This window comes from Glycine soja, chromosome 14, assembly GCF_004193775.1.
Source record: "Glycine soja cultivar W05 chromosome 14, ASM419377v2, whole genome shotgun sequence".
NCBI classification, from domain to species: Eukaryota; Viridiplantae; Streptophyta; class Magnoliopsida; order Fabales; family Fabaceae; genus Glycine; species Glycine soja.
In genome coordinates this window covers 49,985,836-49,999,148 of record NC_041015.1, presented here as the reverse complement: position 1 = coordinate 49,999,148, position 13,313 = coordinate 49,985,836, and the positions used below count along the sequence as shown (strand labels likewise).

The window sequence follows — 13,313 nt, the reverse complement described above, 5'->3', positions numbered from 1 at the left end:
AGAAGGAACGCTAGCTATATGCTTAACCCATGCAAGTCAAATGAGTTGATCCTTGAATAAATGAGTTAGCAAGTTAAAAAAAGTATACTAAAATATAAGTTATTTTTTTATTATTTTTTGTTTGTTTAGCATTCAACATGACTTCATTTAATGTATTATTTTCAAATACAAAATTTTCACCTTTAATAATATCAAACTTTTGTTCTCTAATAACATCAAATCCTCAATGATAATGATCTATCACTATAATTCTATAACCTCTACAAGTTATTATCTAGTAGTGATGTATCATTATTAGACTTGATTATTTAAATATTTTGAACTTTATGACGTACTGTTTTTGTTAAAATGTTTAATTAGTAGGTTACTTATACATATTTTGTTATTATTTTTATATGAAGTAGACTCTTACGTCCACGAGTTGAGTCCACGAGTCGAGTCTATAAAACTTTCAGGAATTCATGTAAACTCTTGAGTTTGATAACCTTGATAGCATCACTCGGGTTATTTAATTTTCTATATATATATTCCATTAATTAGTGATCAAAACAAACATTGCCAAGTGCTTATATATATATATATATATATATATATATATATATATATATATATATATATATATATATATATATATATATATACCATCCTCTTCGCCTCTATTGTGTGAATCATATCTATTTTGCATCAGTCCCATATAGCTAGAAATTAAAGACTATACATCAGAAGATGGATAACATTCCAAAATGCGAAGCAAATTATAGCCCTCTCAGTCCTGTAACTTTCTTGACCAGGTGTGCCAAATGCTATGGCAATCGTATCTCTATCATCCATGAAGGAATCCGCTTCACATGGCAACAAACTTATGAGCGTTGCTGCCGCCTTGCCTCCTCTATACGCTCCCTCAATCTTGCAAAGAATGATGTTGTAAGTGTAAAAATCTTTTTTGAGTATAAACAATGTTAGAAGTTATGTTGACTTCCAATTGATAATGATTATGTTTTTTGTGTGAAATAAGCTTTAAATTTATGTTCTATGAAAAAAAATCATGAAGTTAAAATTCATTTGGTAGTTAATTTCTTCCTACGTTACTAGAAATTAACCTATGTTATCAACTTATCATTATTAACTGTTAATAGAAGATATATTTAGGCATAAGGTAAACTAGATATTTTTTTTTAAAAAAAAACTAAGATTATAATGGTTAAAAATTAGTATCACAAATAATGTTCAAAAGAATAGAGATGAGGGGAGATAAACAAAGAAAATATATGAAGAATATAGTGTTAAGCAAACATAATATTTGTTGGTGTGTCTAAAAGTTCAACCCGATCAATCTTTTAATTTAAATATTGTCTGTAAACTTGCTCTATTGACAAAAAGTTAATAAATATTAATTCTCCAATTTTTAAATTAATTATAATATGTAAATAAATTAATTATAATCAAATCAACATAATTAAAATAACAATCACGAATTATAAAAGAAAAAAATTTAAAAGAAAATAATCATACTTGACTATTTTGTTTTAGAAAAGAAAGAATGTAATGATTTTTGTAATGCAAAGTTATTAAAAAAATATAATATTTATCTAAAATAAGGAGAAAATATTATTACTTTCACAATAAAGCCTATGAAAAAAAATATTTTGTAAAAAATAAGAAAAAAAATTAAATAACATTTAAATACCATTATATTTACAATTAGGTCCATAGTTTTTAAAAATTGAGTTGATAATAGACAAGATCAAGACACTAAATTATTAGGTCAATGATTAAACCAATGAATCACACCAAGTGACCTGCATAACCCGACCTATATTAAAAAAATATGAAAATTTTATACTTAAACTTAAAAATGTCCCAAAAAAATCACTATTCATAAACAAAATTACAATGCCAAGTACCTAAAGCAATTAAACATAGATATTCCTTAAACACGATAAATTGAACAAGTAATACCAAAAATAAATCAATCGGCAAAGCGATATTATTTTGAATAATTTGAAAGGAAAAAAACTATGAAATATATCCGTTGCCTGAAAATTATGATCTTTGATGGAGAGAATTATGATCTTTGGGAAGTGAAAATGCAATCCTACATGGAGTCTTTGGATTTGTGGGATGCTGCGGAAGAGGATTATGAAATATATCCGTTGCCTGAAAATCCCACCATGGCCCAAATTAAAAATCACAAGGAAAGAAAGATGAAGAAGGCAAATGCGAGGTCATGTTTGTTCACTGGTGTTTCACAAATGATATTCATCAGAATCATGACTCTTAAATCACCCAAAGCAATTTGGGATTATCTGAAAGAGGAATACGCTGGAGATGATAGAATACGAAACATGCAAGTGCTAAATTTAAGGAGGGAATTTGAGCCTCAAAGGATGAAAGAGTCAGAGACAATCAAAGAATACTCAAACAAATTGTTGGGTATTGCCAACAAGATAAAGTTGTTGGAAAGTGATTTTGCTGATTCGAGAATTGTAGAGAAAATTTTGGTAACAGTGCCGGAGAGGTATGAAGCATCTATAACTTCATTGGAGAACACAAAGGATCTGTCAAAAATCACATTGGCAGAAGTGCTACATGCCCTGCAAGCTCAAAAGCAGCGAAAGTTGATGAGACAAGATCGTGTTGTCGAAGGTGCTTTGCCCGCCAAACATCATGAAGTTGATGAAAGCAAAAAGATTTTTTCAAGAAGAATCAACCAGCAAGCAGCGAAAACAGTGCAAACAACCAAGGTAAGGATAAAAAGAAAAATTATCCACCTTGTCAGCATTGTGGCAAAAAAGGTCATGCACCTTTCAAATGTTGGAGGAGACCAGATGCAAAATGTAACAAGTGCAACCAGATAGGGCATGAAGCGGTGATCTGCGCCAACAAAAATCATCATGATAAGAGAGCTCAGATTGCTAATCAAGAAGAAGAGGACCAACTGTTTGTGGCCACATGCTTCTTGAGTAGTGAATCAAGTGAAAGTTGGTTGATTGATAGTGGTTGTACGAACCACATGACAAATGATAAGACTCTATTCAAGGATTTGAAGCCAACTAATGTCTCAAAGGTCAGAATTGAGAATGGTGTCTATATTCCAATAAAAGGAAAAGGAACTGTTGTAATTTCAACGTGTTCAGGTACCAAATTAATATCAGATGTTCTTTATGTACCTAACATTGACCAAAGCTTGCTAAGTGTAGGTCAGTTGATTAAAAAGGGATTTAAAGTGTCCTTTGAACATCAACATTGCTTTATCTATGACAATTTTGGCCGGGAAGTTCTAAGGGTTAAAATGAAAGGTAAAAGCTTTTCATTTGATCTAGCAGAGGAGGAGCATACAACCTATTTCACTCAAGTCACACCCACGGAACTCTGGCACAAGAGACTTGATCATTGCCATTTTGAAAGAATGCTAAACATGAAAAAAAGGAAATATGCAAAAGAAAATTTGAAAAAGTTTCAAATGGAAGAATGCAAGTCTGTTAGCACACCAATGAATCAAAAAGAGAAGTTTAGCAAGGAAGAAGGTGTTGATAACATTGATGAAGGATATTGTGGGAGCTTGATTGGATGTCTAATGTATCTCACTTCAACAAGATCAAACATTCTTATTTTCTAAAAAGAACAAAATTGGAATTTTTGTTGACAATCAAGTAGTCATTGCTATTGCAAACAATCCCATGTGTCATGGGAAGATTAAACATTTCAACATCCAGGTTTATTATTTGATAAAGATGCAACAAAGTGGAGAAGTGAACTTAATTTACTGCAAGTCTAAAGATCAATTGGCTGACATGTTTACAAAGTCACTACCTATCAACAAACTTGAACTCAAAGAATTGGAGTTTGCAGTTCCAAAAGCAAGGAGGAGTGTTGAAGATATACTTTTATAACTGCATAATATTTTATTTTCAGTTTTAAGATAGAATTTAAAAAATAAGTTGATTTCCTATATTTTAGGAGTAAGGCAGTTTTAATGGATTAGCCTAGTCAATAAGTGGTTCCTATCTTTAAGGAGCAAGTTAGTTTTAATATTCTGTTTGCTAATATCTTGTTATCTAATTAGTTTATCCTTTACTATTTATTATATCGCTGCTGAGAACAATTTGAATTAGAATAAAATAATTTTATTTCCTTCACATACGTATTGTCTCTCTTCTCTCCTTTGTTTTTTATAATTTCCTTCTCAAAACTAACAGTATCTTTGGTCAAAGGGTTACACTTTGAATGTAATTTCCTACAATATTTAATAAAAAATGTAAGAAACACACATTCTTATTGAAAATTTATTGAAAATTAAAAAATTAAATAAGTCTCACGTCTTATTTAATAAATTTTAACCCTCTTGGTTTTATAATTTGAATAAAACTTAACTAATGAAAAAGAATGTGTTAATGGATGCAAATGGAAAACTATATAGAGAGAGTTGTATGATATATTTGTAAAAAATTGTGAGCCAAACATTATGACCTACAACATTTGATTAGTTTGCTTTATTAGTGTGGCAAAGTTAACAAGGCTGCGAATGTGCTGATGGTTATGAAGGGGCAGGGGTTAACTTATGCTTATAGTCATGAACTTATGATCCTTTATTTCTGCTTTATGCAAAGAAGGAAAAATTGATTTGGCAATAAAGTTCTTGGATAATATGATTTTTTATGGTGGCTTCCCTAAATATTTTAGTCACTATGGTTTAAGTTGAACTACAATGTGCATTAATTAATCTAATCAGCAACTCATTCTTTGAGCATTGTTCTCATTTTCAAGAACAAGGAAGGGTACATAATCAAATTCTAGAGATTTGAGGAGTATAGTAGTTTCAAATATTCATGCCTAACAGAAGGACTAGAGGAAGACTTCCATGTGGCCTTGTTTCTGTAGAAGATGTCTCTGACAATTTCAGCAGCCATCACCCCAGAAGAGTAAGCTCCATGCACAGATCCCTGGTGTCATCCATGCTAACAGCTTCCCCGCCAAAGAATAGATTACCTACTGGTGCACGAAGCCTCTCATACACATCATCTGGCATCCCAACTAAATCCAAGCATAGCAACCAAGAGAGTTTGGGTCTGTTCCCCAATGTGACACAAGATATTGAACCTACAGTAGTCCATCAAAACTCAAAAATCAGGCTCCTGAAGTGGAGAAATTATTAGGTAGTCCTAAACCACCACTTGTCTATGGTCCTGACCAATCTCTATGTGACATATATTTAACTTTTTAATTTATGAAAAAAAATTAATAGCGCTTCATCATGTGTCATGTAGAGATAAAAGTGGTGGTCCCAGCCCACATAATAATGAAAACTCATAACATGAGAGGTGAACTTACAGGCTTAGAAGCATCAGGAAACATCTTCTTGAGCTGTGCATTGCAAAATTTGCAGCTGATTCATCAGACAGCTTTTCAAGGTCATAGGCAAACTTGCCAGCTGCCATATACACAAGAATTGGATGGCCTGTTGCCTTGTGGAGATTGAGAAATAACCACAGGCATAAGAGGTGGGTGCAACTATGCCCAGAACTTCTACATTAGGCCAAAACACTGCATCAAATCTTAGGGCAATCTTATTTTCATTTCCCATACCAATATCTTAATTGCTTCAGCCTTCCAATGAGGCAGTTTGGTGAAAATTCAATTAAATTGGCCTTAAGGATTCCAATAGGACAGTTACAATAACAGCATCAGCAACAAAGTTTCTGCCATCCTCAACTGTGACCATTACCATGTTGTAACCATCGGATATTTTGGTCACCCTACATGGTAAGGTTTCATAAAAGGATCAAAACCTGACTGCCTAACTACCCCTATGAGAGGAGGAGGTAACAGAAAAAATTGGTATGCGTTCTTGTTGATAAAAGTGACGAAAAATGATAATAATTAATTCCACAATAAATTATGAAAAATGATTATGCATCAAATCATGTAGCTAAGTCGTGCAATAAATTATACAGGCAAACCTGTGGTTCAAGCGTATATCAAGATCATTTGCAAGAGCTTTTACAACAGGATCATATCCTTGCACCATGAGTCCATGACCACCAGTGAGGATATGCTCCTGTAGGAAAATTAAGAACAAGAACAACACAAGCATTACTAAACATTGCCAAATTCATCTGCTACATACAGACGGAACCCTTATTTAAAATTTATCGACTTTAACAAAGGAATAACTTAATGAATCAAGGGCCTAATGCAGAAATATACTTGATACTGTTCAGCAAAGATTCTTTACAATGAAATAGATAGATATTTTCATATCAGTACCCAAATGAGTAAGAAGCTACTATTACAGACAATATTTATATTATAATGCAAACCGTTCAATATAATTTTGTGTAAATAGTATTTGCTGATAATGTAAAAGGATTTTACACAGTCATCCAATAAAAAATGTCATGTATGGTAAATTTGTTAACTTTTTGAATAATTACTTTCAAATTCACACCTACCATGATTCTGATTGACAGTGCATGAAAAGTGAAGTCTAATTTATCACTGTCAATTTAAGTATCCAAACTTAACACATATCAGTATCCAAATTTACATCAATTTGATTTAGTATAGTAAACATTCAAATTTGCTATGATTACTTGATGAACCAGTCTATCTCACAAACTCAAATAATATGTTTTTCTTTTACTTTCATAAGCATGACCTTTTCATTTAGAAAAAAGAAGAGACTGAAAACTAAGATTCAAACACGAAAAAAAGTTAATTGACTTCAGTTGCAGCAATACTGCTCAGTTTAGGTTAAATGTTGAATATATCCCCTTAAAATAATTATTATCTTCCAGTTTCCTCAAATTATATAGCATTAATGTTTTTCTTAGAGGACCTATGACATAAGTGACCATTTATTTTGGAAATCTCATGTCAAATGAAAAATATCAAGTAACTCAGCCTATGATACCATATGCCAAACATACACCTAGTGGGATAAGGTTTTTGTTGTTGTCTTTGTATTCTCTTCTAGAAGTTTAGTGACGTTCAGAAATATAATGCTGTGTAGGAAATAATACTGTATAGGTTTCATAAAGGTCGGAAACTTAGATTTCTGCTAATTATATAAAAGCTCCAACAAAGCAGAATTCATCACTTATAGTATTAACAATTATCTAACCAGGGACCTAGTGGCAAAACGAGATTTCATAATGAAATCAAGACTCAAGTATAAAACTACAGAAAAAAGGACATGTGTAGAAGATCAACTTGCCGAATCAACTTGATCCGTAAGTCTTAAAAATCTACTGTGGATCATCTATATCAGCTTTGGATCAACTAAAACCTATGCGGATCAACTCATTACATATACGGATCAATCTGAATAAGCTGAGTGCACAAAAATATTTTTAAAAACACAGGGATATTTTGTCTTTTCATGTTAAGTGTTGGGTGCACCTAGCAACACCCTTTATTTAATGATATAGTACTAAATAGTAAATGAAATAAATTACTCTCGTGTTGACGGGTGGGGACCCCACTGTATAGGAGAAGTTTTCATTACATAGCATATTCTTTCTTTCTATTTTTAAGACCTTCGCCTTTAACAAATTCTTTGATTTTCCTTGAAAATAATTTATGGCCTTTAAAGATATCATCCATGCCACTCGCGGGGCTATTTTATTCATAGATATACAAGCAGACTCCAAGATTCCATCAATTAGTGATCAAAATACTATCATGGTCTACTCGAGGTTATTTTCTGAAAATACTTTATTCATAAATTTATTAATTTTATAATAATATAATAAACTATTATGGAAATCATATCAATCATGATTTTATACGGTCCACGTATGATTATTAAGCTTTTGCTAATATATATAAACAGATTCAAATAATCAGTAATAAAAAATAGTGCCTAATTATTAAACTTTTAAGTTAACTCATTAATTATTACGAGTTTACAAGACCACTTATTTTCTAGGATATTGATCTTGCAAGTGGAGGACTCTCCATACTACCTACAGAGGTAGCAGCTGGGAGCACATCCCTATCTGTGTACTGTTCTTTTCGAAAAAGAAAGAATAAGAGAAGCAATGCATGCAAGGTTGAAGACGCTAGACCGAAACAAGCAACGGACTTAGTGCACTAGCACGAAAGCCTATAGCGTTAGGACGCGCTCTTGCTGGGACAGGATGGAAAAGTAGTACGCCGGGTTCACCAGTTCTACATTGTGGGCCAATCATACTCAAAAGAAGAGTTTGATCCTGGCTTAGAAGGAACGCTAGCTATATGCTTAACCCATGCAAGTCAAATGAGTTGATCCTTGAATAAATGATGTAGCAAGTTAAAAAAGTATACTAAAATATAAGTTATTTTTTATTATTTTTTGTTTGTTTAGCATTCAACATGACTTCATTTAATGTATTATTTTCAAATACAAAATTTTCACCTTTAATAATATCAAACTTTTTTCTCTAATAACATCAAATCCTCAATGATAATGATCTATCACTATAATTCTATAACCTCTACAAGTTATTATCTAGTAGTGATGTATCATTATTAGACTTGATTATTTAAATATTTTGAACTTTATGACGTACTGTTTTTGTTAAAATGTTTAATTAGTAGGTTACTTATACATATTTTGTATTATTTTTTATATGAAGTAGACTCTCGCACAGGTGGTCCACGAGTTCGAGTCTATAAACTTTCAGGAATTCATGTAAACTCTTGAGTTTGATAACCTTGATAGCATCACTCGGGTTATTTAATTTCTATATATATATCCATAATTAGTGATCAAAACAAACATTGCCAAGTGCTATATATATATATATATATTATTATATATATATATAATATATATATATATATATATATATATATATATACCATCCTCTTCGCCTCTATTGTGTGAATCATATCTATTTTGCATCAGTCCCATATAGCTAGAAATTAAAGACTAACATCAGAAGATGGATAACATTCCAAAATGCGAAGCAATTATAGCCTCTCAGTCCTGTAACTTTCTTGACCAGGTGTGCCAAATGCTATGGCAATCGTATCTCTATCATCCATGAAGGAATCCGCTTCACATGGCAACAAACTTATGAGCGTTGCTGCCGCCTTGCCTCCTCTATACGCTCCTCAATCTTGCAAAGAATGATGTTGTAAGTGTAAAAATCTTTTTTGAGTATAAACAATGTTAGAAGTTATGTTGACTTCCAATTGATAATGATTATGTTTTTTGTGTGAAATAAGCTTTAAATTTATGTTCTATGAAAAAAAATCATGAAGTTAAAATTCATTTGGTAGTTAATTTCTTCCTACGTTACTAGAAATTAACCTATGTTATCAACTTATCATTATTAACTGTTAATAGAAGATATATTTAGGCATAAGGTAAACTAGATATTTTTTTTAAAAAAAACTAAGATTATAATGGTTAAAAATTAGTATCACAAATAATGTTCAAAAGAATAGAGATGAGGGAGATAAACAAAGAAAATATATGAAGAATATAGTTGTTAAGCAAACATAATATTTGTTGGTGTGTCTAAAAGTTCAACCCGATCAATCTTTTAATTAAAATTTGTCTGTAAACTTGCTCTATTGACAAAAAAGTTAATAAATATTAATTCTCCAATTTTTAAATTAATTATATATGTAAATAAATTAATTATAATCAAATCAACATAATTAAAATAACAATCACGAATTATAAAGAAAAAAATTTAAAAGAAAATAATCATACTTGACTATTTTGTTTAGAAAAGAAAGAATGTAATGATTTTGTAATGCAAAGTTATTAAAAAATAATATTTATCTAAAATAAGGAGAAAATATTATTACTTTCACAATAAAGCCTATGAAAAAAAAATATTTGTAAAAAATAAGAAAAAAATTAAATAACATTTAAATACCATTATATTTACAATTAGGTCCATAGTTTTTTAAAAATTGAGTTGATAATAGACAAGATCAAGACACTAAATTATTAGGTCAATGATTAAACCAATGAATCACACCAAGTGACCTGCATAACCCGACCTATATTAAAAAAATATGAAAATTTTATACTTAACTAAAAAATGTCCCAAAAAAATCACTATTCATAAACAAAATTACAATGCCAAGTACCTAAAGCATTAAACATAGATATTCCTTAAACACGATAAATTGAACAAGTAATACCAAAAATAATCAATCGGCAAAGCGATATTATTTTGAATAATTTGAAAGGAAAAAAACTATGAAATATATCCGTTGCCTGAAAATTATGATCTTTGATGGAGAGAATTAATGATCTTGGAAGTGAAAATGCAATCCTACATGGAGTCTTGGATTGTGGGATGCTGCGGAAGAGGATTATGAAATATATCCGTTGCCTGAAAATCCCACCATGGCCCAAATTAAAATCACAAGAAAGAAAGATGAAGAGGCAAATGCGAGGTCATGTTTGTTGTCACTGTGTTTCACAAATGATATTCATCAGAATCATGACTCTTAAATCACCCAAAGCAATTTGGGATTATCTGAAAGAGGAATACGCTGGAGATGATAGATACGAACATGCAAGTGCTAAATTTAAGGAGGGAATTTGAGCCTCAAAGGATGAAAGAGTCAGAGACAATCAAAGAATACTCAAACAATTGTTGGTATTGCCAACAAGATAAAGTTGTTGGAAAGTGATTTTGCTGATTCGAAATTGTAGAGAAAATTTGGTAACAGTCCGGAGAGGTATGAAGCATCTATAACTTCATTGGAGAACACAAAGGATCTGTCAAAAATCACAATTGGCAGAAGTGCTACATCCCTGCAAGCTCAAAAGCAGCGAAAGTTGATGAGACAAGATCGTGTTGTCGAAGGTGCTTTGCCCGCCAAACATACATGAAGTTGATGAAAGCAAAAAGATTTTTTCAAGAAGAATCAACCAGCAAGCAGCGAAACAGTGCAAACAACCAAGGTAAGGATAAAAGAAAAATTATCCACCTTGTCAGCATTGTGGCAAAAAAGGTCATGCACCTTCAAATGTTGGAGGAGACCAGATGCAAAATGTAACAAGTGCAACCAGAAGGGCATGAAGCGGTGATCTGCGCCAACAAAAATCATCATGATAAGAGAGCTCAGATTGCTAATCAAGAAGAAGAGGACCACTGTTTGTGGCCACATGCTTCTTGAGTAGTGAATCAAGTGAAAGTTGGTTGATTGATAGTGGTTGTACGAAACCACATGACAAATGATAAACTCTATTCAAGGATTTGAAGCAACTATGTCTCAAAGGTCAGAATTGAGAATGGTGTCTATATTCAATAAAAGGAAAAGGAACTGTTGTAATTTCAACGTGTTCAGGTACAAATTAATATCAGATTCTTTATGTACCTAACATTGACCAAAGCTTGCTAAGTGTAGGTCAGTTGATTAAAAAGGGATTTAAAGTGTCCTTGAACATCAACATTGCTTTATCTATGACAATTTTGGCGGGAAGTTCTAAGGGTTAAAATGAAAGGTAAAAGCTTTTCATTTGATCTAGCAGAGAGGAGCATACAACCTATTTCACTCAAGTCACACCCACGGAACTCTGCACAAGAGACTTGATCTTGCCATTTTGAAAAGAATGCTAAACATGAAAAAAAGGAAATATGCAAAAGAAAATTTGAAAAAGTTTCAAATGGAAGAATGCAAGTCTGTTAGCACACCAATGAATCAAAAAGAAGAAGTTTAGCAGGAAGAAGGTGTTGATAACATTGATGAAGGATATGTGGGAGCTTGATTGGATGTCTAATGTATCTCACTTCAACAGATCAAACATTCTTATTTTCTAAAAAGAACAAAATTGAATTTTTGTTGACAATCAAGTAGTCATTGCTATTGCAAACAATCCATTGTCGGGAAGATTAAACATTTCAACATCCAGGTTTATTATTTGATAAAGATGCAACAAAGTGGAGAAGTGAACTTAATTTACTGCAAGTCTAAAGATCAATTGCTGACATGTTTACAAAGTCACTACCTATCAACAAACTTGAACTCAAAGAATGGAGTTTGCAGTTCAAAAGCAAGGAGAGTGTTGAAGATATACTTTTATAACTGCATAATATTTATTTTTCAGTTTTAAGATAGAATTTAAAAATAAGTGATTTCCTATATTTTAGGAGTAAGGCAGTTAATGGATTAGCCTAGTCAATAAGTGGTTCCTATCTTTAAGGAGCAAGTTAGTTTTAATATTCTGTTTTGCTAATATCTTGTTATCTATTAGTTTATCCTTTACTATTTATTATATCGCTGCTGAGAACAATTTGAATTAGAATAAATAATTTTATTTCCTTCACATACTATTGTCTCTCTTCTCTCCTTGTTTTTTATAATTTCCTTCTCAAAACTAACAGTATCTTTGGTCAAAGGGTTACACTTTGAATGTAATTTCCTACAATATTTTAATAAAAATGTAAAAACACACATTCTTATTGAAAATTTATTGAAAATTAAAAAATTAAATAAGTCTCACGTCTTATTTAATAAATTTTAACCCTCTTGGTTTATAATTTTGAATAAAACTTAACTAATGAAAAAGAATGTGTTTAATGGATGCAAATGAAAACTATATAGAGAGAGTTGTATGATATATTTGTAAAAAATTGTGAGCCAAACATTATGACCTACAACATTTTGATTAGTTGCTTTTTATAGTGTGGCAAAGTTAACAAGGCTGCGAATGTGCTGATGGTTATGAAGGGGCAGGGGTTAACTTATGCTTATAGTCATGAACTATGATCCTTTTATTTCTGCTTTATGCAAAGAAGGAAAAATTATTTGGCAATAAAGTTTCTTGGATAATATGATTTTTTATTGGTGGCTTCCCTAAATATTTTAGTCACTATGGTTTTAAGTTGAACTACAATGTGCATTAATTAATCTAATCGCAACTCATTTTACACTTATTTTTAGTGTGATTGGCAGTTGTGTGAATGCATTTGATAGACCAACATGAATACTAATGGAATCATCATCATTTCATGCAAAAGTAATGCATTTAAGCGAAAAAAATTGAGCTTAAAAACACCATCGTGAAATCCTTTTTTTTTTCTTGCATTTTTAAGACTTTTTTTCGTTATTAAGGCTCATTTTACAATGATATTTCCAAACTCGATACTTCCAAACTCAGTATGATCCCAAGGTTTTCAGCTCTATTACTGCTCTGTGTTTGCATGCATGTTCCTATTTGTTGGGGTCTGGAATTATATTTAAGTAAGGGTCTAGTTTTCTATTCTAAGATGTATATCATCTTATTTTGATTTGTTAAGTTTACATTAGATTGCTGAGAAATCTTTGTTTTTCTGGGATGGTAACAGAAAAAGAAG

General features: G+C 31.3%; 1 protein-coding gene and 1 pseudogene across 1 annotated transcript; one reads left to right on the top strand and one right to left on the bottom strand.

The window, feature by feature from the left end:
• Positions 1-2,270: 2,270 nt before the first annotated feature.
• On the top strand, positions 2,271-2,858 carry LOC114384185. Its single transcript, XM_028343842.1, has one exon. It carries the CDS (start codon positions 2,271-2,273, stop codon positions 2,856-2,858), a length of 588 nt encoding a protein of 195 aa, XP_028199643.1.
• Positions 2,859-4,845: 1,987 nt separating this feature from the next.
• Positions 4,846-6,161, bottom strand: LOC114384184 (annotated as a pseudogene).
• Between the last annotated feature and the right edge of the window lie 7,152 nt (positions 6,162-13,313).

What these genes read in the sequence shown, in the direction of transcription:
- LOC114384185 (XM_028343842.1), top strand. Translation starts at nt 2,271, where the DNA reads ATGACTCTTAAATCACCCAAAGCAATTTGGGATTATCTGAAAGAGGAA.